General features: G+C 42.0%; 1 protein-coding gene across 2 annotated transcripts in view; it reads left to right on the top strand.

Moving 5' to 3' along the window:
* The window catches only part of dnm1a (dynamin 1a), a gene marked incomplete at its 3' end in the record, with an annotated part of 43,822 nt that overhangs the window by 3,829 nt on the left and 13,350 nt on the right, over positions 1-26,643 (top strand). Inside the window, exons 2-15 of one of the 2 annotated variants that reach the window (XM_084571960.1) lie at positions 7,927-8,000; positions 9,033-9,182; positions 9,270-9,473; positions 9,957-10,055; positions 11,069-11,229; positions 11,322-11,464; positions 11,549-11,684; positions 12,762-12,829; positions 15,740-15,878; positions 18,678-18,764; positions 19,725-19,795; positions 19,913-19,964; positions 20,753-20,764; positions 22,412-22,525. In XM_084571960.1, coding sequence (XP_084428086.1) covers positions 7,927-8,000; positions 9,033-9,182; positions 9,270-9,473; positions 9,957-10,055; positions 11,069-11,229; positions 11,322-11,464; positions 11,549-11,684; positions 12,762-12,829; positions 15,740-15,878; positions 18,678-18,764; positions 19,725-19,795; positions 19,913-19,964; positions 20,753-20,764; positions 22,412-22,525 — 1,510 coding nt within the window. Of the gene's footprint in view, positions 1-7,926; positions 8,001-9,032; positions 9,183-9,269; positions 9,474-9,956; positions 10,056-11,068; positions 11,230-11,321; positions 11,465-11,548; positions 11,685-12,761; positions 12,830-14,283; positions 14,423-15,739; positions 15,879-18,677; positions 18,765-19,724; positions 19,796-19,912; positions 19,965-20,752; positions 20,765-22,411; positions 22,526-26,643 lie in introns of both variants that reach the window. The other variant, XM_084571959.1, reaches the window with a different exon arrangement.

Raw genomic sequence — 26,643 nt, 5'->3', positions numbered from 1 at the left:
TCAGCACACGATAAAGGTGGAGGTGGGACCAAATTCGGTTTGATTAAATGGACAGAGTGACGTTTTAAATTAAAAGAAGACAAATCTGTGAACCACAGCGCACAGCTCAGTTAGTGCAAAGGCCGTTTACTAATCCTGACTGCAAGTTTTTGCTCAGAATAAAGTTTCAGCACCACGGACAGCTCTTTCAAAAAACGGCTAAATCAGCACGTCGTCCTTTTCTACTAAAACACAACAAACACTGAATGCATCATTGCCAGTGAGGCTTTCATGTGTTGTATTCACATCATTATGAAATATAAAGGGCAGCTCAGTTTACTGTCACTGTGGTAGATTACAGGAACAGTGGGAAGAATTAGAGTTCCCCTCTATCCACAAAAAAATAAAAATTAATAATATTAATAGCTGACTGTGAGGCAAGCAAATGGAAAAATCAGAACAAATGCCATATACTGTTCACTGTTATATTCGGATGCACTCAAACCCAGGTGCATGTTGTTGCTGCTTTGCACGGTTCTTAGCCGACTGAAGCATTTTGCTGTGACGGCTGCTGCTGGGAGAAGCACAAAGCAGGAACATAAAACTACAACACAAACGCTTTTCTCTCCCCGCCGCCATCACCATCCCAACCCCCACCCAGAGAGATTAAACTTATGATATATAGCCAGTGTCAGGAATTACATAACGCCGAATGGCTGGAAGTGTTCTGACGGTGTGCACTGTAGCTCTATCACTCCATCCTTTATTCTGTTCAAGTGAAAGCCTCAGGAGGAGAGAGTGAAATGGAAGCGGAGAGAAGAGGAGTCCTTTAATGACTTAATTAGTAATTAGTGGTCTAATGTGGAAGTCTCACACCTCAAAACATGAACTGTCCCATATGCCGCGTAGGCGTGTCTGGTGATAATTATTTCAGTTTTCAGGTGCCAACTGTTTTCCTTGGATTCCCTCAGACTTGATTAGATTTCTGACTAAAAAATCTGATCAAATTAATCTAGTGGTGACGTTTTATATTTTATAACTTGGTGAAAGTGGCTTATTAAAAGGAAACTGGAGATGTTTTAGGTGAATGCATAAGTTTTCAATCATTTGTAATGATCAAGATCGTCTATTTCGGTTTAAATGCATCTCCATCAGTTTTCTAGCGATTTAGGCTTCTGCATTTCTTTCAAGGAAGAAGGAGAGGAAAGGAAACTCCTCAGGAAATGGACGACTTTAACAAACTTTAACAAGAAACCCTTAAATAAATGACTTGGTAAACGAATGAATGGCTCACTCAACCTCTATTTCAATGATTGGCATCATGTCACACTTTGAGTTATTTGAGTTATTGACATTTTTCATTCATTAGTTCATGGATTATTCTGTAAAATATTAGTAAAAAGTAAACGTTTTCTTTTGTCTAACCCACATATGACCTTCTACTGCACTACCGAGAAGCTTGACGTAGTAAATGTTTGGGTTAAAGTGGAATTAAAACTGATCAACTAATAATTTCAGCTCCAATTAAGTCTCTAACAAAAAATAATAGAGTTGTTGTTTCTAAGACCACTTCTCAGGGAATCATTAGGAATTTATGGGACGTGTAAAACAAACTTTTATTGGCCTTGTTACAGTAATGAAATCGGTTTAAAAGAGTGCGCTTTAAACAGCGTGGACATGGTAAGAGTGAGAATGCGGTCAGAAGAGAGGACATCGTTTGTTCTGATACTGCTGCAGGGGATTACCACTAATCTCTGTTTGGGCCGCAGCTCGCCTCCATCACGTTCTCCCATTGGCTCCGGTCTAATCTGAATGCATCACCTTGCAGCAATCAGCTGTTTCATTGGCTCCATCTTCTACTGTGGTTTGCAAGCCTAGTGTTGCCAGATTCTTTGTAGGTGGTGGAGTTTGTCTGGCTTCCAGGCTGGCGCTTTACAGCAATATGTGTGTGTGTGTGTGTGTGTGTGTGTGCCGCCCATCACCTGAAAAGTCCTGGTTGCGCTGGTTGTCTGCCGTCAGCGCCGGTTAATGCTGCACGCATTAGAGCGGGATTATTTGAGGCTCAGTGTCTCAGAATCGGAAGTGAGGTGACGCAGTTACTGAGAGCGGCGTGTCTTGTTATTATCGTTACTGTGTCTTATAGTATAGAGTATCAAACAGACGTAAACTTATGTAGTTAGAGGAAAAAAAATAACAAACAGAGAGGAGATGAATAACTCAAATAAACTCCCCTATCTTGAACATCAAATGTGAGCAGATGTATGATATGATGAGACAGATATTGAAGTGCGCCCTCATTTTTCCTCGCTCTTCTCTCCGTCTTGGTATCTAATCTCAACCGGCTAACTGACACCATTTAATTTGACAGCAAGCTGGAGCGTCATCCGATTACCTAAATGGTGTGAAAGGTCAAATGTTTGCAAGATTCTCCCATCTGCTGCGTTTCACAATGCATTTATTGTGCATGATTCACCAAAAAATCCTGGAAATGCCTGAAACGGTGCATTCAGTTATGCACTCACTTTTTTTTTTCTTTTTAATGTGTGTGTAATTGTGGCTGTTTGCATGCATGAATAGGTCATCTGTGTGCACGTGTGCATTCATCCTGGCATTTGTGTGCATTGTTTGTACACCACTGAATGTGGAGAGTTTACAACAAAGGAAGCAGTGAGTCACGACTCCACAGCAGCCGGCGCTTACGAGATGCACAGATGTGTGTGTGTGTGTTTGTATGTGGGAGCTACAGCGAATAACAGAGAACGAATGAAGCAATGAGCAAATGCCTCTTCAAGTTTAATCTACTAAGCCCTTTCGTTGGTAACCTATTTCTGTGTCACTAAAAAAAGACATCAATCAAATTAATCTGCAGGTGCTCAGCTGTGAATCCACTACGGTAACGCTCAGTGTGTTGGCGACCCGCCCCCGACCCTTTGACCTGAAGTCACGGCTGTCACCATCTTCACTCCTCCTCCTACATCTACATCTAGAATATTGTACTTCTGTTGTACATCTAAACAGATAATACAGGTGGGAATTACCAGAGAATTACCCCACGACAGGACTCCGTTTTTGTTTTACCAACTTCTTGCGTCACCTCTGCTGAGCTCACCTCAAAATAAAAAATGTAACAGCAGCATCCAGTGGAGTGAGTGATTTAATTTGCCGTCAGCTTATAGATACAATAATGCCATGCAAGATATTGCAGTATTCTGCTGTACCAAACCCCCTAAAGGCTCAGACACAGCAAACCAACATCAAAGAACTACTGGTGATGAAGGCTGACAGTGTCGCCTGTGTCTGGACCCAAAAGTTGTAGTACATATTCATCACTCAGAGCTGGGAAACCAAAAGAGCCAGGACTAATTGAGATGCTGAATCATGCTGTCCATGTTTTTCCTGACGGCCATATTGTTGTAAAAATATTGTGGTATTAGATGAGATGAAATGGAGAAAGGACAAGAGCCCAGGCAGGAAGCACCTAGATGTGACAACAAGAGACCGTGGAAGCCTTTTGAGTTTATTTTCAGCGTAAACTCTTTTTCACAGGCCAACAACAAAACAACCAATGAAAATTCAACAGTTCAACTATTAACAGTCCTTGGTTGTTTGGACATTTTTTGGGAGGGGTGGACTGGTAGCATGAGGCTGCTTATGAATGTCAACAGAAGGCGCTTGCTGGTCTTGATTGATGCACCAAAGAACTAGCAAAGCATTCTGGGATCCATACATATATACTGGCAGGCCAGCTCTAATAGACATTTGAAATTATCTTGTGGGCCAAATCTGTTTCTGAGTTTGACTTATATGATTTAGAGCGTCGGGTTAATCCGGTATTGATGGGGAAAAAGAGCTAGCTCTGTCCAAATATACAAGAGGGTTACCTAGGCAACCAGAGTCTGGAACGACCGCTAGCGACCAACTGTCAGCTACAAAACAATGGCCAATATATTAATTACTTTAGATGTGGATGAGGCTTTACTTTCGTCACATCCTGGTTTTATTTTTCTGCACTGGTTCGCTAGGCTAACCAGAGTAATCTACCGTCAGGGGTCCGACTGGTGCCAACGATGGGGGACATGGCTGCCAAAAATAAGCGCCGCAGACGCTCAGTGACTGTCAGCTTGGTGTTGTCACCGCCCTCGTAGATAGAGAGGGAAAGAAAATTGGATAAAACCTGTCTCTCTCTCAGTTTACAGTGCCAGTCAAAAGTTTGGACACACCCTCTCATTCAATGTTGTTTCTTAACTTTTATCATGTTCTACACTGAGGATCAATACTGAAGACGTCAGAACTATGAAAGAACAAGTGTGAAATGATGTATTAAACAAACCAGAATATGTTTTGGATTGGGTTTCGCAAAATCATCTGAGAAATTGTTGATCTCAACGGTGCAATACATCCGAGGATATTTAAAGATGGCTGCCACGGTATAAACAATACGGGGAAATCAGCTATACTGCACAGACAAACACCGCCATTAGTCCATATATGATTGTTCTGTCAGCCAATGAAGCGTTGTTAGATGCACTGTTGAAATTGAAAGCGCTTTTAGACGGACACTGATTGTCGAGGGCACTTATAGTTGAGTGCTTGCTCCAGGTATTTGATGCAGCCTAAAAAAAAATCTCGCCTAGCTCACCGGCCTCTCTGCTCTCTGCTCTCCTTGTTTGCTCCATTTAATATTTTAAATGTTGCCATCTCCTCTGTATTTCTATGCTTCTCTACAGTCACATGAGCCTTCCTCCCGTGGGGGGATATGACAGAGGACGTTGGGGGAAGGTGGCACTGTCACTCTCTCGAATGGATGAGGAGAGACAGAGAGGGGGAGAGTCACACTACTGTCACAGCTTTCATGCTGTGGTTAAACACGACAGGCTTATAGGAGGTCATGTCACTGATGTGGCGTCGTAGCAAAACACAGGAGATGTGTGTGTATGTGTGAAAGAACTATTCTGTCCGAGGAGGATGCTTGCGGTGGGAGTTCGAGGGGAGGATGAGGAGGAGTGGAGTGAGAGGAAGACCTGCAGTTAAAGCCATCTGTCTCATCTCTCTAAAAGATGTCCAAATAGGAAGAGAGAGGGAAAGCCACACAGGTACATGCAGATGAACGCACATAAAGGCCAAGAGAGCATTGTCGCCTTTGTCAAACGACAACTATTGCTGCTGTATCCACAGTAGCAGCTGTTGCTAATAAGCAAACAGACAATTGCACAGTCAAAGCTTGTTGATCCTGTCTTCATGGAAATCCTTAATAAATCTGTTGTTTGAGGGGGGTTTAGCTTTGGACTAATGGTTGTAAAACTAAAACATAAAACTACTTCACTGCTCTTTGTGTGTGTACTAATGGAGCAAACTAATTCCTTGTGTGTGTTTGTGTGTGTGGGTCAATACAAGTAATTAAATATTGTTACCAATTGAGTGGGCTGACTTCTATAGCCCATTTGTTCACTGTAAATGAATGCTGAAAGACTAGCTTGATTTATGATTTAGAAAATAAGACGTATGTTGGCTAAAACTCATGACAGCTACATGATCAACGCCCAGCTTGAGTAGCTTACCTTAATTAGTGAGTTTTAAATGCGCTTGGCATGAAATTACATCTACGTACGTCCCAAAATGTACACACTCATCGGCCACTTCATTAGGTATTGCCGTTCAACTGCTCATTAATGCAAATATCTAATCAGCCAGCAATGTAGACACAGTCAAGGCGGTCCGCTAGAGTTTAAACTGAGCATCAGGTTTGTTTGTTGGAGCCAGGTCGACCCGGAATTTCATATTTCATGTGCAACCATCTCTAGTGTTTAAGGGGGAATGATCTTAAAAGGAGAAGATATCCAATGAGCGGCAAAGGCCTGAGGGGTGTGACCACATGGTTTTGACCTATAGTAATAGTAACTAAAATAAATACTGGTCACAGCTGAGATATGCAGAGGAGCACCTCTGAACGCAGAACACGTCAAACCTCGAAGAAGAGGGGATACAGCAGCAGAAGACCTCAATGCGTGCCCCTTCTGTCAACTAAGAACAGCAATCTGAGTCTATCATTTGCAAGGGCTCAAATAAATTGGATATAATAGAAGATTGGGGAAACATTGCCTGGCCTGATGAGTTTTGATTTCTGCTGCAAGATTTGGGTCGTAAGGTCAGAATTTGGTGTGAACAACATGAATGTGTGGATCCATCCTGCTCTGTATCAATGGTTCAGGCTGTTTGTGATGGTGTAATGGTCTGGGGAATGTTTTCTTGCATTTTGAACACAGTGTGTTGATACACTGATGGATGAACACGATTGCTGGATTGACCTTTTCCTTGTTAGGTCACAGTTTTGAGCGAAAGCAGCTAAGATCTAACTCCTGACTCACGGATGGAGCCGCCTCAGGCTTTACTTTAGGTTCAAACCGAGGCCTCGTCTGTTTCTGAGTCACGGCGTTCAGTTGAATTCTCTCATTGCATAAAAAAAAAACAGTCTCTGTCTTTAACAGTTTATCATGGAAATGCGTGTCACTGAGCTGCAACCAACACAAATATTCCTGAATTCACACGGTTGGGTAGAAAACTGCAGCCTCTGTGTCTTCATCAGCCCCTCGTCATCGCTGGATGACAACTGTCACTGGTCGAGGAGCGTACGGTGCCAGTGGCGAGCTGACGCTGATGTCTCGTAAGCAGCTAAATGCAGCCCAAAGAAAAGTGCGTCTTGAGAAGAAAGGCAGGAAAACACGCTGGCAGGCTTTCACACACTCATAGCAGATGTAGAGAACTTTAATTTACATGAACACACAGATAAAGATGTTATGATCACATTTCCCCGTCACTCACTCTGTTACAGTCAGTTATTCTGACTCCTGCTGATAGTGGAGTGTAAACCTGCCACAGTTAAGTCAATTAATTGAGTAGTTGAATATTGTTTATCTGTTTTGATAATCTGGTGATGATATAAGACAATTTTAAAAGCAAAAATATCAAACATTTGATGCCTCCAAGTGAGAGAATTAAATCTTTTGAGATTTGACAGTTGAACGGACAAAACACAAAATGATTAATCAGGTTATGTTCGATTAATCGATTAATTGAATAAAAACAAACATTATTGTTATCAATAATTTTCTGATATTTTATGAAATATGGCAAGTTAGTTTAAATAGCACAGATCAGACTCATTAGATGTTAAATAAATTAAATTGACAGGAAAACACGTGGAGACATTTAAAGATTATCCGCGGGAATATGATAATTTAATTAATATAATTTTATTAAAGAGGCAAAAAAATATATACATTTTTGTGCAAAGCCAAATTTTTATATTTTTTATTTCAACATAGAGCTGCAGAGATTAGCAGACAGCAGATATATAATAGCTCCTCTTCTAAGAATGTAATTTTACTAATGTTATTTTGTGTTAATTGTCATTTTTCCAAGCAGTAATTTGCAAATAATCTCTGATTTCAGCTTCTCCGTGTGTGAAGATTAGCTGCTTCTCTTAGTTTTTCTATTATAACAAACTGAATCTTCATAGCTTTTTGACTTTTGGTCAAACAGAATGCTTTTTATTTGTAGTCACAGCCTTGTTTGGACATGTCTCAGTGATCGATCACTTGAGTTTTTCTCCTGTAATGGACACAGAAAGTGGCCTGGTGGGACCACAGCTGTTGTGTGAGGGCTTGTTGTTACTGAGCACACACATTTGCACGTGTTCTCTTCTCTTTGCACAGATTTCTTGAGGGAATAAGACTGAAATCTTCACAACTCCTCCTGCTGCTGATTCATTGCCACTGACTCGTGTTCTTTTGTCTTTTTGTGTTCAACATTGTCACACATTACGAATGACACACTGCACACACTGATCCAGCCTTTTGTTTGTTTTGAATAATATTAATTACTTACTTACCTTAGCCCTTCTGTATTGTAGCTGCCTTTACTTACAACCGCTTTTGCTGCGTGTTACAGGGATTTCCTTCCCCGTGGTTCTGGCATCGTGACCCGTCGTCCTTTGGTTCTGCAGCTGATGAACGCACCAACAGGTGAAACTCCTAAAACGGACCTGGCATTCGTGTGGATGTTACTTAGACATGTACCACCCTGAGTAGGGAATGTGGAGGATGTAGTTTGTGATGCTATATTGAATTAAACAAAAATGTCTCTGTTAGTTAGCCTAGCCCACTGATTAAAACGGGGTTGACAGAATAATAGAAACATGTGTCAGTACAACACATTTTATTAATACTTCAAACCACAGCCTCCAAAATGAATGTTACATTAAAATAAATTTGTTTTCACTAGTGTACCTAATAAATTGGCAAGTGTGTATATATATTTAAAACTATTATATTACAAGAAGATGTATACATATATATTTTTCCATTTGACATCCATCCAGGGTCACAAATCTAAGACATAACTAACCCTCTAACTAATTTTTATTTATGAGATGCAACCACAGGAGCTCTCATGTCCGATTACTCCAGTAGATGAATGTCTGGTTGAGGTCACCTTGAGGTTTGCGAAGGCATATTTTAAAGCCTCCTGTGTCTTTGCACAACCTTGTGATGGAAGGTTAAAAGGGAGGACGTCATTTACTACTTCTATTCTCTCCTGTGTGGCCGTCGTAACTGCCCCATTTCATTTAATAGTCACCTTTGATTATTCCGGGAAGAGACAGCAGGTGGGACACTGACTCATCTATTAGCCCCCCCCACCCCCCCGCCCCCACCCCCTTGTCCAAATCACCCACCCACCTCAGCCCCAGGTTTCCTCAGGAACCCATCCCTTGGCGTTTTCTTCCGCTCTGTTTGTCTCTACGGACGACAACATCCTCGCGTTACCATAGTTACACTTTACTATGTTGATTCATTGTCTGCTAGGGAGCATCTTCTCACAACTTAGTCATGCAGGGAATTAGAAATGAATCTTATTTCAGGAGCCTAACAGTTAATGAAAGTTATTTTTCTTACTTCTTGGTGAAAAAGCTCAATTGTGGAATTTCTCTATTCACTCTTTACTGTCTATCGACTTTCACTTCAGCTTATTTCCCTCCTTTTACTCTTGTCTTCCAGAGTATGCTGAGTTCCTCCACTGTAAGGGCAAAAAGTTCACAGATTTCGATGAGGTGCGGCAGGAGATCGAGGCAGAGACTGACCGAATCACCGGGGCCAACAAGGGTATCTCCCCCGTGCCCATCAACCTGCGAGTCTACTCTCCTCACGGTGAGGCTGCCGCCGCTCTATTCCCAGAACGCACACGGGATCTGCGTGAATCGCATGTTTGTCTAGCATTTGTTCTTCTCCTCGCAGTGCTGAACCTGACGCTGGTGGACCTGCCGGGGATGACCAAGGTGCCGGTGGGCGACCAACCTGCAGACATCGAGACCCAGATTAAAGAAATGCTGATGCAGTTCGTGACCAAAGACAACTGCCTGATGCTGGCCGTGTCCCCGGCCAACTCTGATCTGGCCAACTCTGACGCTTTAAAGATTGCCAAAGAGGTCGACCCTCAGGGTGAGTGCATGTATGCAAGCACACAGGCAGAAATATTCTACTTTTATGCTCCACTATCTCTATTTAATAGTCACTATTCATGTAACAGCCTTAAAATGTCATTAAAAATACATTTTCAACCGTTTTTTTTGTTCTTTCAGTGTTTGTTTCTGTTTTAGATTTAGTAGTTTCTGTGATTTTAATTTAAAATGTGCTATACAAATAAAGATAAATTGAATTATTATTGAAGCAAATTACAGCTGAAGCACTGACATTTTACTAGCATCAGAAACAACAGCCCTCTAATGTAAAATACAAATTTAAAGTAACTGTAAAACTATGAGTTTTGACATTTATGTGTTTTTTTTTATTGTTCCGATTTTGGATTAAGAGATTTATGAGCTTCAAGAATATGTTTTTTATGTTTAATTTATATGATTAGTTGGTGCAAATGAATAAATATAAATATAATAATTATTTTGCCGCATTATTTTGTGCATGTAGGGATGAGGACCATTGGTGTGATCACCAAGCTGGACCTGATGGACGAGGGGACAGACGCTAAAGACATCCTGGAGAACAAGCTGCTTCCACTCAGGAGGGGTGAGCGCGCACACACACACACACCACACACACACACACACACACACAGTACTTCTTCTCTCCAACTCCAGTACCGTCACAACGACACACTGTTTCCCTCTTGTGGTAAAAAGGCAGGCCCACTCAAAAAAAAAAAGGAAAAAGAAAAGTTTGATGGGAAGGGAAGGTGGCGACGGTGGGGGTGTTATAATGTAAGAAATCAGCAGACAGACAAAAGAGGTGGAAAAGAGGAAGAGCTGGAAAGGAGGAGCCGGGAAAGGGGGCAAAGTGAACAAACACTTTCTTGGAACGGAGCTTGCATGTATCTTGCGGGCTGCCCTTTACTGCTATGTGCTGATGTGGTGCTTTTCTTTTCCATTTGCACTTGGTTAGAACCCAGGCATGTGCCTTTGAATATTTTCCATGTCCTTTGTTTTTTCTCAGTTTTTTTTTCCCCCCACACAGCCCTCTTTTTCTCTCCGTCTAATGCGTTCACATTTATTTACAAGGCCGCTGGCTCGCAGTTGCCTCAGTTATAGAGCATGAAACGGTTTTTAACTGAGTGATGCATGAGGAAACTTAACTGGAGGTGAAATGGGATCTTTGTGACCTGAACTCTCTTTTTTTTTTTCTTCTCTCGTTTCTCTGCGTGTCTTAAAAAAACTAAAAAAAAACATGGTAACACATCCAGAAATCCCTCCTCCAATCTCTTTCTTTGTAGTTCCTCCTTCCATGCTTCCTCTCCTATTCATTTTTCATTTCTCTTTACAGTCGTGGGTCTCTTAAAATGTGGTTTTACACAGCTTAACGTTATTAAACACATCTGGGCTTGGCTGTTCAAACTGAGTTCATATTCAGAGAATAAGAGCACAGGACAGTCCAGGATTGCTCCAACACAAGACTTTATTATATTCCAGGCAAATTACCAGAGCGTTCTCCAGACAGCTCGCAAGAATGAAGTGATAAAATGAGTTGGATGTGGTTTCCTGTAAACCTCTCTGACTGTTTCTGACTGTATTGTGTGCTGTGTCCAGGTTACATCGGCGTGGTGAACAGAAGCCAGAAGGACATAGATGGAAGGAAGGACATTAATGCCGCGATGGCAGCAGAGAGGAAGTTCTTCCTCTCCCACCCCGCATATAGACACCTGGCCGACCGTATGGGCACCCCCTACCTCCAGAAAACCCTCAATCAGGTGCGTAAAGCGAACAGTTCCTGTGCTTTCCAGCAGCTTTTTTTTTAAATACACATTCCCAGTGGTCTAATGTGGACCTTTGACCTGCACAGCAACTGACAAACCACATCCGGGACACCCTGCCTGCTCTGCGGGCCAAGCTGCAGAGTCAGCTTCTCTCCATAGAAAAGGAGGTGGAGGAGTACAAGAACTTCAGACCGGACGACCCGTCCCGCAAAACCAAGGCTCTCCTCCAGTGAGTAAATTGACGGAGGGGTGGGTGGGTGGGTGGACGGGTGTTTTGGATTGGACTCGTTGTAACGTCTGCGCCTCCTTCCAGGATGGTGCAGCAGTTCTCCGTGGACTTTGAGAAGTGTATAGAGGGCTCTGGGGATCAGATTGACACGGCCGAGCTGTCAGGTGGCGCCAGGATCAATCGCATCTTCCACGAGCGCTTCCCCTTTGAGCTGGTCAAGGTGTGTGTCTGCCACATTTTGAGCTTGTGTATGTGTGTGAGTAGGTTTAGCTGTGTTATTTGTTATCCCCTGATTAAAACATTAGACTATATCCAGATTTCATTAAATAATAGTGTGCAACAACAGTTAAAATCAAGCTACCACGTAGAGCAAATTAAGGGCAATTTTGGGATACGTAGGTTGATTTATATCCCAACATTCAGGATGTTGTAATTAAACAGCCTTTGACTAAACTTATAAGACAACAAAGGGCCATAGCTTTTACTTCATACCCTCTTATACTGTAAACTTGTTTTACTTATTGCATAATATTGTAAAATGTGTATGTGCATACTACTGGACATTTGTAGTGTAGTTGCAATAGCCATAGCTTATATCCCTCTTCATACCTCGCTTTAAGACAAGTATCTAACTATCTCTCTCCTTATACTGTATATCATTGCATCTCTAACCTTCTGTCCTCCTCAAGGAGGAGTGTTTCACTTTAACAGCTCCCGTTATTGCCTCCTCACTCTGACCTCTCCCTCCTCACCTTCCTCACTGTCACCATATCCATCCACATTTCATCCCTCCCCCACGTCCTCTCTGTCCACCTTTCACATCATCCTCATCCCGAGCCATCATCCACCTTCTCCGACCTCGGCCTCTATAGACCTTTTAGCTCACTCCCCCTTTTTCTTTACCTCCCCCCTCCTCCCTCCCACCTGCCATTTTTTAATTTTTTTTACTCTTCTCTCTCCTCTGTCCTTTCTCCCGCTCCCTCTGCGGATATAAAACTTACTGTCTGTGATCGGGGGTTGCGAAAAATGCTCCGACGGGGGTTCCCGCCGAGGGGGCCGAGCAGGTTGCTTCCTAACCAGAGTATTGACTCAAAGCGCAGAAGACCGCGGCGTCTGCCAGATACATTAGAAGTCAATTCATCATCATGTTTTGTGTGTTTTGGAGGAAATATTAAACTATGTGGCATCGCAGTGAATAAAAGGGAGATACTTGGACAAATATATTGAAAACAGATGGTACAGGCAGAATGTAACGTAACGTGTGTGATCGCCCCTCTTCTCTTTGTCTGGTTTTCAGATGGAGTTTGACGAGAAAGAACTCCGCAAGGAGATCAGCTACGCTATCAAGAACATCCACGGCATCAGGCACGTCCGCCCTCCAGCTCTCCCCTCCATGCTTCCTCCCCTCCTCCTCCTCTACTTAACCTCCCTCTTATGTCTTTGTCTCATTACTGCATCTCCCTGCCTATGTAATCCTAGACCACTAGACATGTGCTGAGTGCTCTGTTGCACACTGATACCTAAAATTCGCTCAAACAGAGGACACATTAATGTCCTGGCCTTTCCACGTGCTTTTTATTTGTTTCTTTATCCAAGCTGGTGTGTGGCCTGTTTGTCTGTCATCTGTGCGGCTGGTGAAATCCTGCATTTTCTTTTTTTTTATCTGTGATGTGTGCTAACTCATTGCTCTGTCTTCCTGTTTGGGAAAAAAAAATACATATTTGGCGGTTTGGTTGGTCTAAATCAGACAGTATACAGCAAGCTTTATGAGTATAGGCATTCATCTCTTTTCATGTCTGAAGCGTAACTGCTCTGTGCAAAGAAATGGTATTTAATTTATTTCCATGACGGACACATTTATTTTTGATTTCCATCATTAATAGTTTGAACCTGATTTCTCTAGACTAATCAACGTGTGCTAACAACTAATTTATAACGTTATAAACCCCGGCGCTCCGTGATAAACAGCATCGTGAGAATGCTTGCAAGCTATGTTTTATTTCCATAATCCAGCACAGACATTTGTTGCCTTCAAATGGAACTTGTGAGCTCGTGTTTCCGACATGGGAACACCAAATGCTCGGCGTCCAAGTGCTAACCTCAGCCGTGAGTCGTGAGAACGTCACTGCTGGGCAAATATTGCCGTCTAGAAGCAACAGAGAGGCTAACAGTTTAGCAAGCTAACCACTGGGATGCTTAATGTAGGAAATGAAAAGGCAGAAAGAAAAGATGAGGCTGTTGGGAATATCAACATTTTTGTCAGACTTCAAACGTCAGCGAACACATTACACCTCAGGAACTCAGGAAATACAGAAAGTTTCCAGTCATGAAGTTGTGAACACCAAAAGAGGGCACCTCTTCATATGATCTTTACTTGTAAATATAACCCCATAATAAATACCCAAGAGAGAGATTCATCAATTACATCTTGTATTGACATATTCAGTCTCCGTGGCTGTTTGTATTGGTTACCCAATGTCCTGATGTGTTATCTGCAGAAAACAAATGCTGTGCAAAACATTTAGTTCTCCTTGGAAATGAATTGAATCCATTAAATTCTCAGTATCGAGTGAGATTGCACCAGAGCATATGCAGAGAACTTGAACATCTATGAAATCCACTTTGATTACTTACAATTTGCATTAATACAATAGTATTAAATATGTGTTTATGTTTGGGTGAAAATCTCCAAAATGGAGCGTCAGTCTTAACAATTAACACTCTTTTCTCTGCCCACCTTCCTCCTCCTTTCCTTCTCTCCACCACCAACACCCCTCTCTTCTTTTGGCCCTGTGGCTGGTTCTCTCTGTGTCGGGCAGAACTGGCCTCTTCACCCCGGACATGGCCTTTGAGACCATTGTGAAAAGGCAGATTGGGAAGATAAAAGAGCCTTGCACCAAATGTGTGGACATGGTCATTTCTGAGCTAGTCAATACGGTTAGGCAGTGTACCAAGAAGGTAAAAAAACAAAGGAAACGGTGGATAGCAGTTTTGCTTTCAACCCTCATCCACAAAGTCCCTCTGCTATTCACTCCTTTCTACTGTAACCACCTGGCTCTCTCCAGCCCTCGTTGTTGTTGGACAGCGAGGGGGACACCTGGAGGGGCAGGGTGGTCTGCGGTATGCCTGCCTACCTGCCTGTCTGCCTGCCTACTGTACCGCTTGGGCCGGGTTGGGCTGGACAGGCTGGTTGTGGTTGATATTTGTGCAGTGTGGAAGCTGAGCCATCATTGAAATACGGTTGCCCATCAAAGATAATGTTCAGTGATTCTCAGACTTTAACTTTATAACGTTTTGAGAAGACAGAGTATGTACCCAAGTAGTCTGTAGTCTATTACCTCTGGTTTAATGCAATTATTCTTTGAGCATGATACTTTTTCCACCTTTTCTTGGTGTATCCATAAAATCATCTATCATTAAGAATACCTGGCAGCCATATTGGATGACCTCAGTTTCCACATTCAGTTCTGTGCGAGACTGCAACCGTGCACCTGCAACCGCCAGGAGACAATTACCGTTTCATTGCACTTCAGTGCTCCTCGAGGGCTGCACACTATTAACTTAAAGAGGCGTGTGAGAGTGGCCAAAGAGAAAGAGAAGTCGTCTTTATCCGATTGGATCCGCTGTGACCAAAAATTTCTACAGCGGCTGGACTGCAACAACATGAGATAATAAATGTTATGATTAGGCTCCCAAGGAGGGATGAGTGGAGGATGGGTCAACACTAGGAGAGATAAGGGTGTCTTGGCTGAACGTTGGGGTGCACAGCTGTGGTCTCGCTGGTGCGTTGCTTGGAGTTTTTGGCTGGCGGAGTTGTGCAGGCTGGGAGCTCTCGCTCTCTCTGTTTCTCTCTCTTTCTCTTGTCTACTCTCTCTGTTTGCGCCTCATTCTTAGAGAGACTCCAGCTCCGTCCTGTTTTAGAATGGCTTCAGGGGAAACCAAATGTCTCACTTGCATTTTCTTCCTTCTGTGCTGTTTATCCCTCCAACCCCCACACCTCTTCTTGTCTTCTTCATCTTCAATCTGTTATTCTTCTTCTCCATCTCCAACTTTTACCTGCTCTGCCTCGTCTGTTTCACTCCTGTTGTTTTTATTTGTCTCACTTCTTCACTTTCTCACTTTGCTCCACCTGTCTGTTCCTTTATCTCTTCTTACAACTCTTCATTTGGTGCTTTAATTTCCCCTCCTTCTCTGTCTTTTCTTCTTCTTTCTTTCTGTCTTTTTTGCTCTTCTCTCTCTCTCTCTCTCTCTCGTGCCGCCTACCTATTCCTACAGGACGGGGCTATTCACCCCTGACCTGGCCTTTGAGGCCATAGTGAAAAAGCAGATCCAAAAGCTGAAGGAGCCCACACTGAAGTGTATAGATATGGTAGTGAGTGAACTCACCTCCACCATACGCAAGTGTAGTCAAAAGGTAAAATGCCATAGAGAACCAAGCCACTTTCACTTTCTCTGTTAACCTCGTGTAGGGGTAGACTGATGGCTGGAGATGTTTTATTCACAGCTGATATCATGAGATTTAGGAGAGACAACAGTACTCGTGTAAAGAGCAGTATATTTACAGTGTACGTTACAGAGAGTTTATGTTATTGATCTGCAGCAAATTAGCACAATATTTATGCTAAACCTCAAAACTAAAACTTTATGCTAACACACAGCGCTTCTGAAATAGTGCAAATGCTAAATTGAACTTGTACACTTAATCATCAAAGCTAAGGTTTTATGCTAACTTTTACGTCAATAAACCACATTTACAGTGTAAACTGCAAGCTAATGCTGAGAAAACTGAACTGTTTAACCTTTAAAGCTAAGATGTTATGCTAACCTTTACATTCAAATTATTGCTAATGCTAAACCTTAGTTGATGTTGTGTAAATATTGAGCTTTGTATCCTCAAAGCTAAGCATTTATGTTATATTTTACTTTTAAAAACACTTATTATCATAAAATAGTGCTAATGCTAAATTGTGAGCTAATGTTGAGTAAACACTACTGGGGACTGTCTTACATCAGACCTCAGACTTTATGCTAACCCTTACTCTTAAAAACACTTCTAAAATATTGCTAATGCTTCGCTGCAAGGTAACGTTGATTTGTCTGTCTAACTTTTACTTAAAAAAAAACACAAAAATGTACTTATGCTAAATAGTAAGTGTAAAGTAACAGAGCTAATGGGTGCTAAAGCTAGGTTTTTATGCTAACTTTTACTTTTAAAATCACATAAAATTATGCTGATGCTGAACTGTAATGTATGTTGAATAAAGACTAAAAAGTAAAGGCCCATAAATGCATTTAAGACATATATATATATATATATATATATATATATATATCTTAATAAATAGAAAAATTACAGATGTGACAGGGATGTTAATAAAGATTCACTGTAGTTTTCATGCGTTCTTCAGCCTGCAATTATCGGTCTATCCTTACTCCAGGTGTAACCATTTTAACCTGCTTTTTTGGTTAAACTTTCTTTGTCATTTGTCTTCCTGTCAGTTATTGGCCTCATATTGACAATCCAGCGAACTGCATGCTAGCTAATTTTATTTCCTATTTGACCTCATGGTGTCTTACAGATCATTTGATTTAATTTGGTTATATAATCATATTTTTCTGTCTTTGTCAGTAATATACTGGAGTGATTGATTGTGTAGTTCCACTCACTGACTAACTGGCATACTTCGAGCGTCTCTTTATTTCTCTTTTCGTTTTTCTTTCCATCCTGTCACCCTCTAAACCTTTGAATCGGCTGCTTCCTCGCAAAGTAGTGTGACCTCCTTTGGATTTCTCTTCTCTGTCATACTTTTATCTTGATTTCACTTTCAGAGACATACTGTATTTAAAGATACTGTATTATAATATACAGTGGTTGGGAAAATCCACAAAGGGGTCAGTTTGAAGTCTTCCTACACCTCCCTGTCTCCCATCCTTCCTTCCCTCCCTACCTCCCTCCCTCCCTCCCTCCCTGCCTCTTTGCATTGCATGTCAGTCTGAATCAGTGTGAGTGCTTCTGCCTGACGCCTTTTTTTTTATTACTTTATAGATTATTTTCCTCCTCTATCAGTCAGTTTTTTAGACACTGAACACTGCAACAAATTTGGACAGACCTTCTTCAAGTTGCAATGCGCCTTTCGAGTCTCATAAGTGAATTTGTTAACGACTTTGTTAACTGGCGCCATCTAAATAAAATTAATTTATACTTATATTGCGCAAAATCGCCAATTCATCGCAACTGGCTTTAAAATCTGTTGAGCAGTGTAACGCCGTGTCTGTTTGGATAAGCAAGAAACTCACCAGGAAAAAATCTGGAAAAAATAAAAAAATAAACAACCTCAGAGATTCATGAGTTGCTTCTCATTATTGTTAGCAGTAAGAGCCAAAGTATTTTTGTATGGACAACATGTGGTAAAAAGAAAAGCGTGACAAAGCTGCTTAAAGCTGCTTTGCAGAGCAGTCACTTATCATCATGTGTTTCAAACACTTAGCCACTGATGAGACACGTTTTAATGCCAGTATTTAAACTAACATTCATCTTAACATTATGACCCATTATTTTCAAGCGGCTATTCTTTATGGGTGTCATCTGTAATTGGACCAAACCCAGGAAGCAGTAAATCAGTTTCATCTGACAGACGTGAAAGATGCATTGTAACTTGGACAAAAAAAAAAAAAAAAATGGCACATATATTTTTCTTTCCTGCGCTTGTGATCTCGATTTTTCTTCTTTCCTCACACTTCTCCAAATGTGTTTGTGTCACATTGGAGGCCCACCAATGTCTGCGTTCGTGGGTTTGCAATGAGCTCATGGAAAAAAAGACCCACAGTGTGTTGGGAAAAGAAAGCTTTTCTGCCAGGAACATTGTTTATTCTGTTCTCGTGTGGTAATATCACAGACTCTGCACTAGTCTTTTTTTGTATTCATTCCATATTGGCAACGGACTTTTTGCACTTAAAATCCGATCTATCACAAATCCACCCCACCTCTCGAGGGTGAGCAGGGACTAGAGCTGAGTCTGGGACAAACCTCAACACATACCATGTTTAATTGTGTTTCTGTAACGTATTTTGTTGTATTAGTGGAACTGTGTGCTGTGGTTCAGTGAGATGAGTACTGTTGTATACTGAGGCTCGTATCTATAGTAGACGAGTGATAGCGTGTGCATGTGTATTTGTTTTTTTACTACCTACCTACTGTTTTCTCTGCTCACAGCTGGCTCAGTATCCCATGCTGAGGGAGGAAATGGAGAGAATTGTCACCCAGCATATCAGAGACAGAGAAAACCGCACCAAGGGCCAGGTAAAAAAAACTAAAAGTACACTCACAGTACAAAGAGTTTTTTTGCTGATTAAAATGATAATTCATTTTTTAATTATTTTTAAATAGGTTTCCTTCCTTGCATATAGTGTGGTTTGCAGTTTAATGATACCAGGGGTTATATCTGCAGTTTCAAAGGCCTACACGGAAAGATTAGTTTCAGTCATCTGAAAAAAATCTAAATTTAGTTTTGATTAAAAACATCTGTTGTAAGTTATGAAAACCAAGTCTAACCATTTGTAGAAATATATCTCAAATATTGAGCTGAATGTAATCATGCATGGCTGAAATGTCCAGCTTCTGCCTCCAACTGGTACTATGAATGCAAGGATTACAACTAAAGCCAGTTAGATATAAACACTGACTGTTCAGTTGTAGGGAAATTAATTTTAATAATACTATTATTATAGCAATCGTTCAAATCAGGTCATATTAACATGTTTGGAACATGATGTGGTGTCGATTAGAGGGCGCTGTAGCTCACGACTCCAGGTCTGACTGACCAGCCTCTGTACATCTATTCCATCATGGATGCTAAGGAACTAGCTTGTTAGTATCAGAACCTCAGTGAGAAGCCACATTTCTTTTTTGAAAGTCAAGCAAACATCCACATAAGGGACCCCGCACGACCACAAAAACAAAAATAGTACAAACCACATCCAGTTGCGTGCATTCACATCATACGTCATCGCTTTGTGCCTCTTTTCACTCCGCTCCTATGTGGAACGCATTTGTCTTTTACTAATCGGTTTCCAGGGGCCTGTTAATCTTTCCAGACTTTCCAATTACTGATGTTATTATTTCATGTTAGCATCTATTACTACAGGCCTACTTACTGTTTATATTTTTACTCTTTTCATAATGGATGAATGCATTTCTCAGTGAATCTTTGTAAAAACGAATGAACACTCATCGATAGCCGCTTGTTCTCTCTCTGTTCAGGTGCTGCTGTTGATAGACATCGAGTTGAGCTACATGAACACCAACCACGAGGACTTCATTGGATTTGCCAAGTGAGTTTTTTTTTGTGGCTAGCATACATACATCTGTAGTCACTTCAGTAGACCCAACAGGTTTGTTTGGAGTTTAAGGGCAAAATATAACGTCTGCTGATGTGCTTTGTTGCGCAGTGCTCAGCAGAGGATCAGCCAAATGAGCAAGAAGAAGGCAGCTGGCAACCAGGTACTGTCACCTCACACGTGCAGACATGTTGGCTGCAGATTGTCGCCGTTTTTTTGCAGGTTGTAGTAGTACACTCTACTACTTTCTTCTACTTTGAGCTGCAGAAACAGGATGAGTCCAGATCCGTTGCCCAGCAACACGACATCTGAACCTCATGCGGTCTTTCCCCCGAGGCTTCACTCTGTTAGCACTCAGCTCTTTGTGTTTTTCCTCATGCAAAATGTTTCACAGCCATACAGTGCGGGCAACAGTCCATAACTTTCACAATGAGCAGGGCTGCAACTTTTCCTTTCGGTGAAAGCCATAATGATGTCGGTATAAACAGAAATACAAAATACCTTGGATACATCTTAGTTTCCGTGTTTTTAAGCTTTAATAACGGCTACAAACACAGCAGTCACATCAAATAATCAAATAGAAAGATATTTTTTGCAGCAGATGTCCGAATCTCAAGCTGCAGCAGAATCTGCGCAATGATCCGTCCACATAAGTGTCTGGGAAAATAAAAGAGACAAGTAGGACGCGCAGAAATCGTCAAACAAATATAACAAAGTAACCGGATACAGTGAATGCATCACATATTTATTTTTTACAAAAACAGCATGATTTGCAATCTGCTTTTAGATGCATTTTAAAGCTCTTCTTGTAAATTCTTCTACTATTTGCACATTTTATTTTATTCTTTTTTCTATTATCTATCATTTTGTTGCTTAATGTTTCTACTGAGTGTCTTCTCTCTTTGCTCTATTTCCTTCCTTCCTTCCTTCTTTGTGGCGTTTCTGCTTCAGGATGAAATCATGGTGAGTAGTGCAAGTGTGTGTGATCCTGTGCATGTGTGCGGATAGGCTTTTATACGTTTGAGCTCTCAGGATACGCGTGTCCATATGTGTTTAAACTCGTACGTCTGTTGTGTTTTCTTTGGGTTATAGCTGATACACGTGTGTGTGTGTGTGAGATGACTTTTATTGTAACTGCTAGCAGACTGGCAGGTGGCTGTAGTGGGAGATGCTTGGCTGCTTCCCTTTCCTCTCTTCTTCAGCTGTGACCTCCCTGCAGGCACATGCTCACTCATGCACCGTTCAGCCTGCAGAGAACACAAAAGAGTTAAATCAGGTTGTTATGTAACGTTGTTCTTGTGTCAACTACACATGCATATTTCAGTCATGTAGAAAAGGCTCGGTTTGCTCGCGTTTGCTTTGGCCGTGGATGAGATGCCCCCCAGCAGTAGCTTGAACTACATAAAGAGAAAGTCGCTCATCTGAAATTGCATCTCAGAGAAAAAGGAGGTTTTCTTATCAAACATAACATAATCCTCCTCTTTTGTTCCCTCCTTCTTCTTAATTGAAATGAACAGGGGGAAAAAAAGACACAGGCCTGCAGTATGGTAGACATATGGCACCTCCATAGTTGTCATAACAACCACCCAGATTAGGGTCAAAGGTTGGGGGCACGTAGTAAACAAACTGGTGAACTTTACTTCCTGTTTAAAGATGGATGTCGTTGGCCCTTTAAGACCCCACAGCTTCTGTTCTCCTCGTTCGGCGCCTTCAAACTGGAATCTGTGGGACGCAACAAAGCATAAATTTACAGATTAAACATTAAATAAAAGCAGATGAAAGAGACGCTTCATGCATAATGCCCCAAATAATGATGCGTCCACCGGTGCGTTATGTTCTTATTGCCCCAAAATCAGCAGATCTTTAAGTTTTTGTTTCTATTTCAAATCCCAAACTTTTGAAAGATGCTAAACGCAGTATGAAGATTAAGGGGATGTTGTTTTCCAGACTTTAAATCTCTCAAAAAATGACAAAAATGAAACGTCCTTTTGTTCAAATTACATGAAAAGAACACGTAGTGGATTCAGTCAAATCAGCGCAGTCTCCCGGTTCAAGCATAAAGCACATACAGTTCAGTATAAAACCGTCAAGGCCCTGCATCTCATTGCATGATCTTGAAAAGAAAAAAAGGTTTGACATGAGCCATTATTGTTTTAGCCTCCCTAATTCCCTCATCTCCCACCTTGCTTGCTGTCCCCCTTGCTGCTGCCATCCCAGCAGCCAGCTGTAATGTGCTGGAAATTGAACAACCTTTACAACAAGAAAAAAAATTGGCATAGCTTTAATATTCTCTCCACATTCTCATTCAGCCGGAGAGAGGAGTTAGCGATCGGTTCAAGGTAAATAACCCCGCACACCACGTACTGTATGTGTCTATAGTGTCTGGAGAGAATGGAAAACAAGAGAAAGAAAAACAAAAAAGAGTGTGAGGAATGTGTTTAGTCGTGTAGGTGAGTGTTTTTTTCTTTTCTGGCTTTGACTATAAGCTGTTTCATTAAAGTTTTTTCTGTGTAGGTACATGAGTTGAACAGACAAGTTGAAAATTAATGTGGGGAGATCGAGGGTGAGTTTTTGGTTGTTTCTAATCGTTTGTCCTCGTCTGTTTCTCAGGTGATCAGAAAGGGCTGGCTGACCATTAACAACATCGGCATCATGAAGGGAGGAGCCAAGGAGTACTGGTTTGTCCTCACCGCCGAGTCTCTGTCCTGGTACAAGGACGATGAGGTGAGTTCGCAGAGATGGACGCTGAATTAGGATGTAGTGCGTGCATACCTGCGTGTTTCTGGATACGCACACACTTGAACACTTTGTTTGAATTCGTAGCCAGATCTTAAAGTCAGTAAGGTCCTTTGTGGCGAGTCCAAAGAGCAATGCAGCGTAAAAAAACAACAATGGAAAAAAAAAAAGATAAACTGAAACTATAATCCTCACCACAGAGGCGCTGGTTCAATTCCAGCCTGCGCCCTTTGCTGCACGTCGCCCCCTCTCTCTTACGCCATTACTTCCTGTCTCTCTCTGCCACTACCTGACAAATAAAGGGATGAAAGAACAAAAGAAAATAAACAAAAGATTAATATAAAGATTAATTGTGTGAATACAAGGCTTGTTGTAAGACTAAGCAGAAGGAAAACTACGACTGCGTTCTTTTGTACATGATTTAAATTAAATTAAATTGTATTTAAAGACATTCAGTTATTTGAAAATATAACAGGCACCTGAGCAAGATATATTTGCCTTTTTCTTAACATTATATAAAAGAAAACCCTTAAATTTGGTTGTTACAGAATTAAAGATATTTACTGAGTGAGGTGTTAATAAATGTATATATAAAATAAACTGGACAGTGCCTCCTGGTGGATAAACTATGTATTTTCTCAAAGTTAGGCTAAAGTTTGGCTTGATTTGGGAAATATTTCTTCATCTTGGCTGTAATTTTGGTGCATTTGGAAAAAAGCCAACAAAAAAAAAACTATTTAAATCGGAGCGTCTATTCTCCGAGTTTCTTTTCCACTGTCTGCTTCATTCTGGCCGGGGGATCGGCAAATACGACTTAGGTCTCGTCGGGTGGTTGTCTTCTGCACACTGAGACGATCCGACCCCGACATGCTTTGTTAACTAGAGCGACTGGTCAAAGCGGTGTCCCATGATGCTTTGCAGAACTATTAGGAGCTAGCCACAGTCTCGCTGTCTCCAGGCCTTAGCCACAGCCCTCTGTGCTCGCTCTGTGTGTGTGTGTGTGTGTGTGTGTGTGTGTGTGTGTGTGTGTGTGTGGGTGTGTGTGTGAAGGACCGAGAAGGCCCGTTTCTAAAAAGTCAAGACCCCCCAACATGTCAGACGCCAAAGCTGGCACACACATGTGCATACCAGAGCCCCCTGCCCTGTTCCCAATTTACACACATACACACACACACACACGTACACACTCACAAGCTGCTTCTAATAAACTTACTTGATTTCAAAGAAGGGGCACGGAGCAAGAGAAGGACTGGATTGTAGGGGAGGAGAGGGGAGGAGGCGGGAGTGTCTCTTGTTAGTTGGTTAGCAGCAGGAGTAACAAGGACCATGTGAAGGGAGAGAAAGTTGGGAGCACAGGTAGCACAGAGGGGATTTAAGCAGTATATCCTCCTGTCATACCTTTCTTTCTCCTCCCGTTTTCGCACTAAAAAGTCTGCCTTGGACATCCCCGAGAGTTCATCCCAAAAGCAGAAGAAACGCTTCGTCATCCTCGCCCTGGCTCATCCACCTCTCCATTCTTTCTGTCTCAGTCTTTCCTTGTCACCCTCTCCTTCCCTTATGCCCCCTCCCTCCGTCTTTCCTCCTTGTACTGTATATTTATTTGAGCAAGGAGCCGCGAGGGCGCATTGAGACCTAAAACCAACACTCTGCGGCGGTGTTACAGCTCAGCGCCGAGGCTGAAGGGCACGGCGGCACTGCGTACAGTTTAAAAAAAAAAAAAAAGGAAAGTAAAAAGCCTTAAAAAAAAGAAACTTTCCATTATGTTTTCCATCCAAGCATTGTACATAGGATCCCCCACACACGCACACTTTAGATGTTTAGGGTACGCCTTCAGGGCTCCGCGGTGCACCTGGATGGACGTTTGCCAAAATACACACAGTTGATGGATTTTTTATTTTTTTTGTTTACATTTTGACAGAAAGAAGCAAATTTGGTGCATCTTTTTCTGCAGCTTTAGCAGCTGCAGCCAAGCAGACGTGTTTCCATACACATACTTTGCGAAAAAAATAATAAGCGCACGGCCGCTTCATTGGCTGCCTCTTTTGTGGCTGCCTCTTGTCATAGGGGAAAACCCTTGCCGTAGTCTGGCAACACACAGACACGCACACACACACACACGGACACACAACACCCCCAGACGCTAATAATAACTTTCAACCCAACTAGTGGTGCCATGATGTTTTGGTTAGTGTGCTCTTAGGAACCTTCTGGTCTGTATTACCACAGGACATGCCAGTTCTTTGAATCAGGCTGCTCTGTAGCTTCAAGCCTCCCAAAGCAGAGCCAGGGAGAGGCAGAGAAACATGGATGGGTTGTAAAAATAGTTGAAAAGAAACAAAAATGTTCATAAAAAAATACTTTATAGACTCTCAGGACATTTGATATTCATGTTCTCGTAATGAGATTCCAGGCAAATGCCAGACATTACTTGTCCTTTAGTGGTTGTAGGATGTATTTTCTTTGGGTGCCCTTTGTGTGTGTGTGTCCACCGGGTGCATTGGTGTGTGTGTGTGTGTGTGTGTCTGCCCGGGTTTCCCTGCTTTTGCTGTAAAGCTGCCAGAAAACCAGACTCGCCTGGTGATCCCAGCTGTAAACATCCTGGGGGGGAAAGAGCAGACTGCTGCTTTCAACACACTCACCAGTAACATGTCTGTTATAGGGTGTGTGTGTGTGTGTGTGAGGCCTTTTGCTGCGCGTGTCGATACATAAGGGTGTGTGCTTGTGTGTGCATGTTCCTGGGGCTTTGACTTACACACACACACACACACACACACATATATATATATATATATATATATATATATATATGTATATATATAAATCATATATATAAACTAGTGTGCATAGTGGCAGGACTCTAAATGGAAACAGGTTGGTCTGTGGTTTTCATTGCTGCCGATGATGCTCTGTGAAGGGACACCGTGTGAATGTCTCTGCCTTCACTTTTAGGTTCAAAATGTGGCTTCGCTTTATCAAAGACAGGCGGGCAGGGAGGCAAACCGAGAAAAGAAAGGAAAGAAAACACAACGGCACACGAGGCAGGGGGTCCGGCTAAAATTGTAACGTTTCACACGACGTCACACACAAACACTGAAGCCGCAAAACCCGTCTTTTTTTGGGAGCGCTATACAAAGACTCGTAAAAACACGGTGAGTAGACAATGACAGAGTGGCTGCTTTTTTTTTGACATTTTTTTTTTTGCATGGTGGCTTCCTGCCTCTCCGCGCATTACATGGTCATTTGAGGTAAAGCAGCCACAAGCTGATGCAGGAAAAGCGCAGGCATAATTGTACAGTTTCATCAAGAGAGCAGTGTGACGCTGGGGGGGTTTACTGTGTGCTTTAGTTATCGTTTTTTTTCGCTAAGCGTTCTTTTTTTGTGTGTGTGTGTGGTTGAACTTTTTCTGGTTCCAGCCAGATCTTTTGTCGAAAAATAAACAATGTGCTGAAAATGCAACGTCACATATATCTATATGAAGATGATGCTTATTTATTTCTGTGAAAGCTTGAAGCTTGAATGCAAAGCCATTTCTGAATAAGACAAAAAAAAAAACACAGACAGTCTCATATAAAAATCCAAAGCGTCTTTATTTCAGGTATAATTTTCACAAGTTTAACCTCTGTTTTCTTTACACAATAAACCTATAGCATAGCAAAATAAACTATAACATTTGCCCCTAAATTTTTTAAGACTTCTGTCATTCATAAATCCTTCCTGGGCGAGGTTAGGCCTCTGTGGTGGAGCCCTTGGGTGCTTTATTTAGGCTTGTGCCCAGCCTGGTCCAGATGGACAAGGGGTGGTGCTGCATGTTCCCACAGCCCGATGTGCTCGATGCCTCCTCAGCCCCGCTTCTCGTTCCCCTTCCTTTGGACCCTTTGCGTTGTCCCGTGTTTCCCCGGCCAGCCTAACCAATGTGCAGACTACTGTACAACCACTACTTCCTGAACAGGTAGTCTGAACACTGGGCAGGCGGGCTGGGTGACTGGAGGATGCTGGGAAGGAGTTGTGACGAGCACACACGTTTCACGGTACAAATTCTCAACGGTTAATACTCACCGCGAATCCGGTATCCGACCCCTGAGTCGGGCTCCTCCTGCTCTCACGGT

This window comes from Chelon labrosus (genome assembly GCF_963514085.1).
Source record: "Chelon labrosus genome assembly, chromosome: 22".
Classification (NCBI taxonomy): Eukaryota; Metazoa; Chordata; class Actinopteri; order Mugiliformes; family Mugilidae; genus Chelon; species Chelon labrosus.
This window is presented reverse-complemented; position numbering and strand designations above follow the sequence as displayed.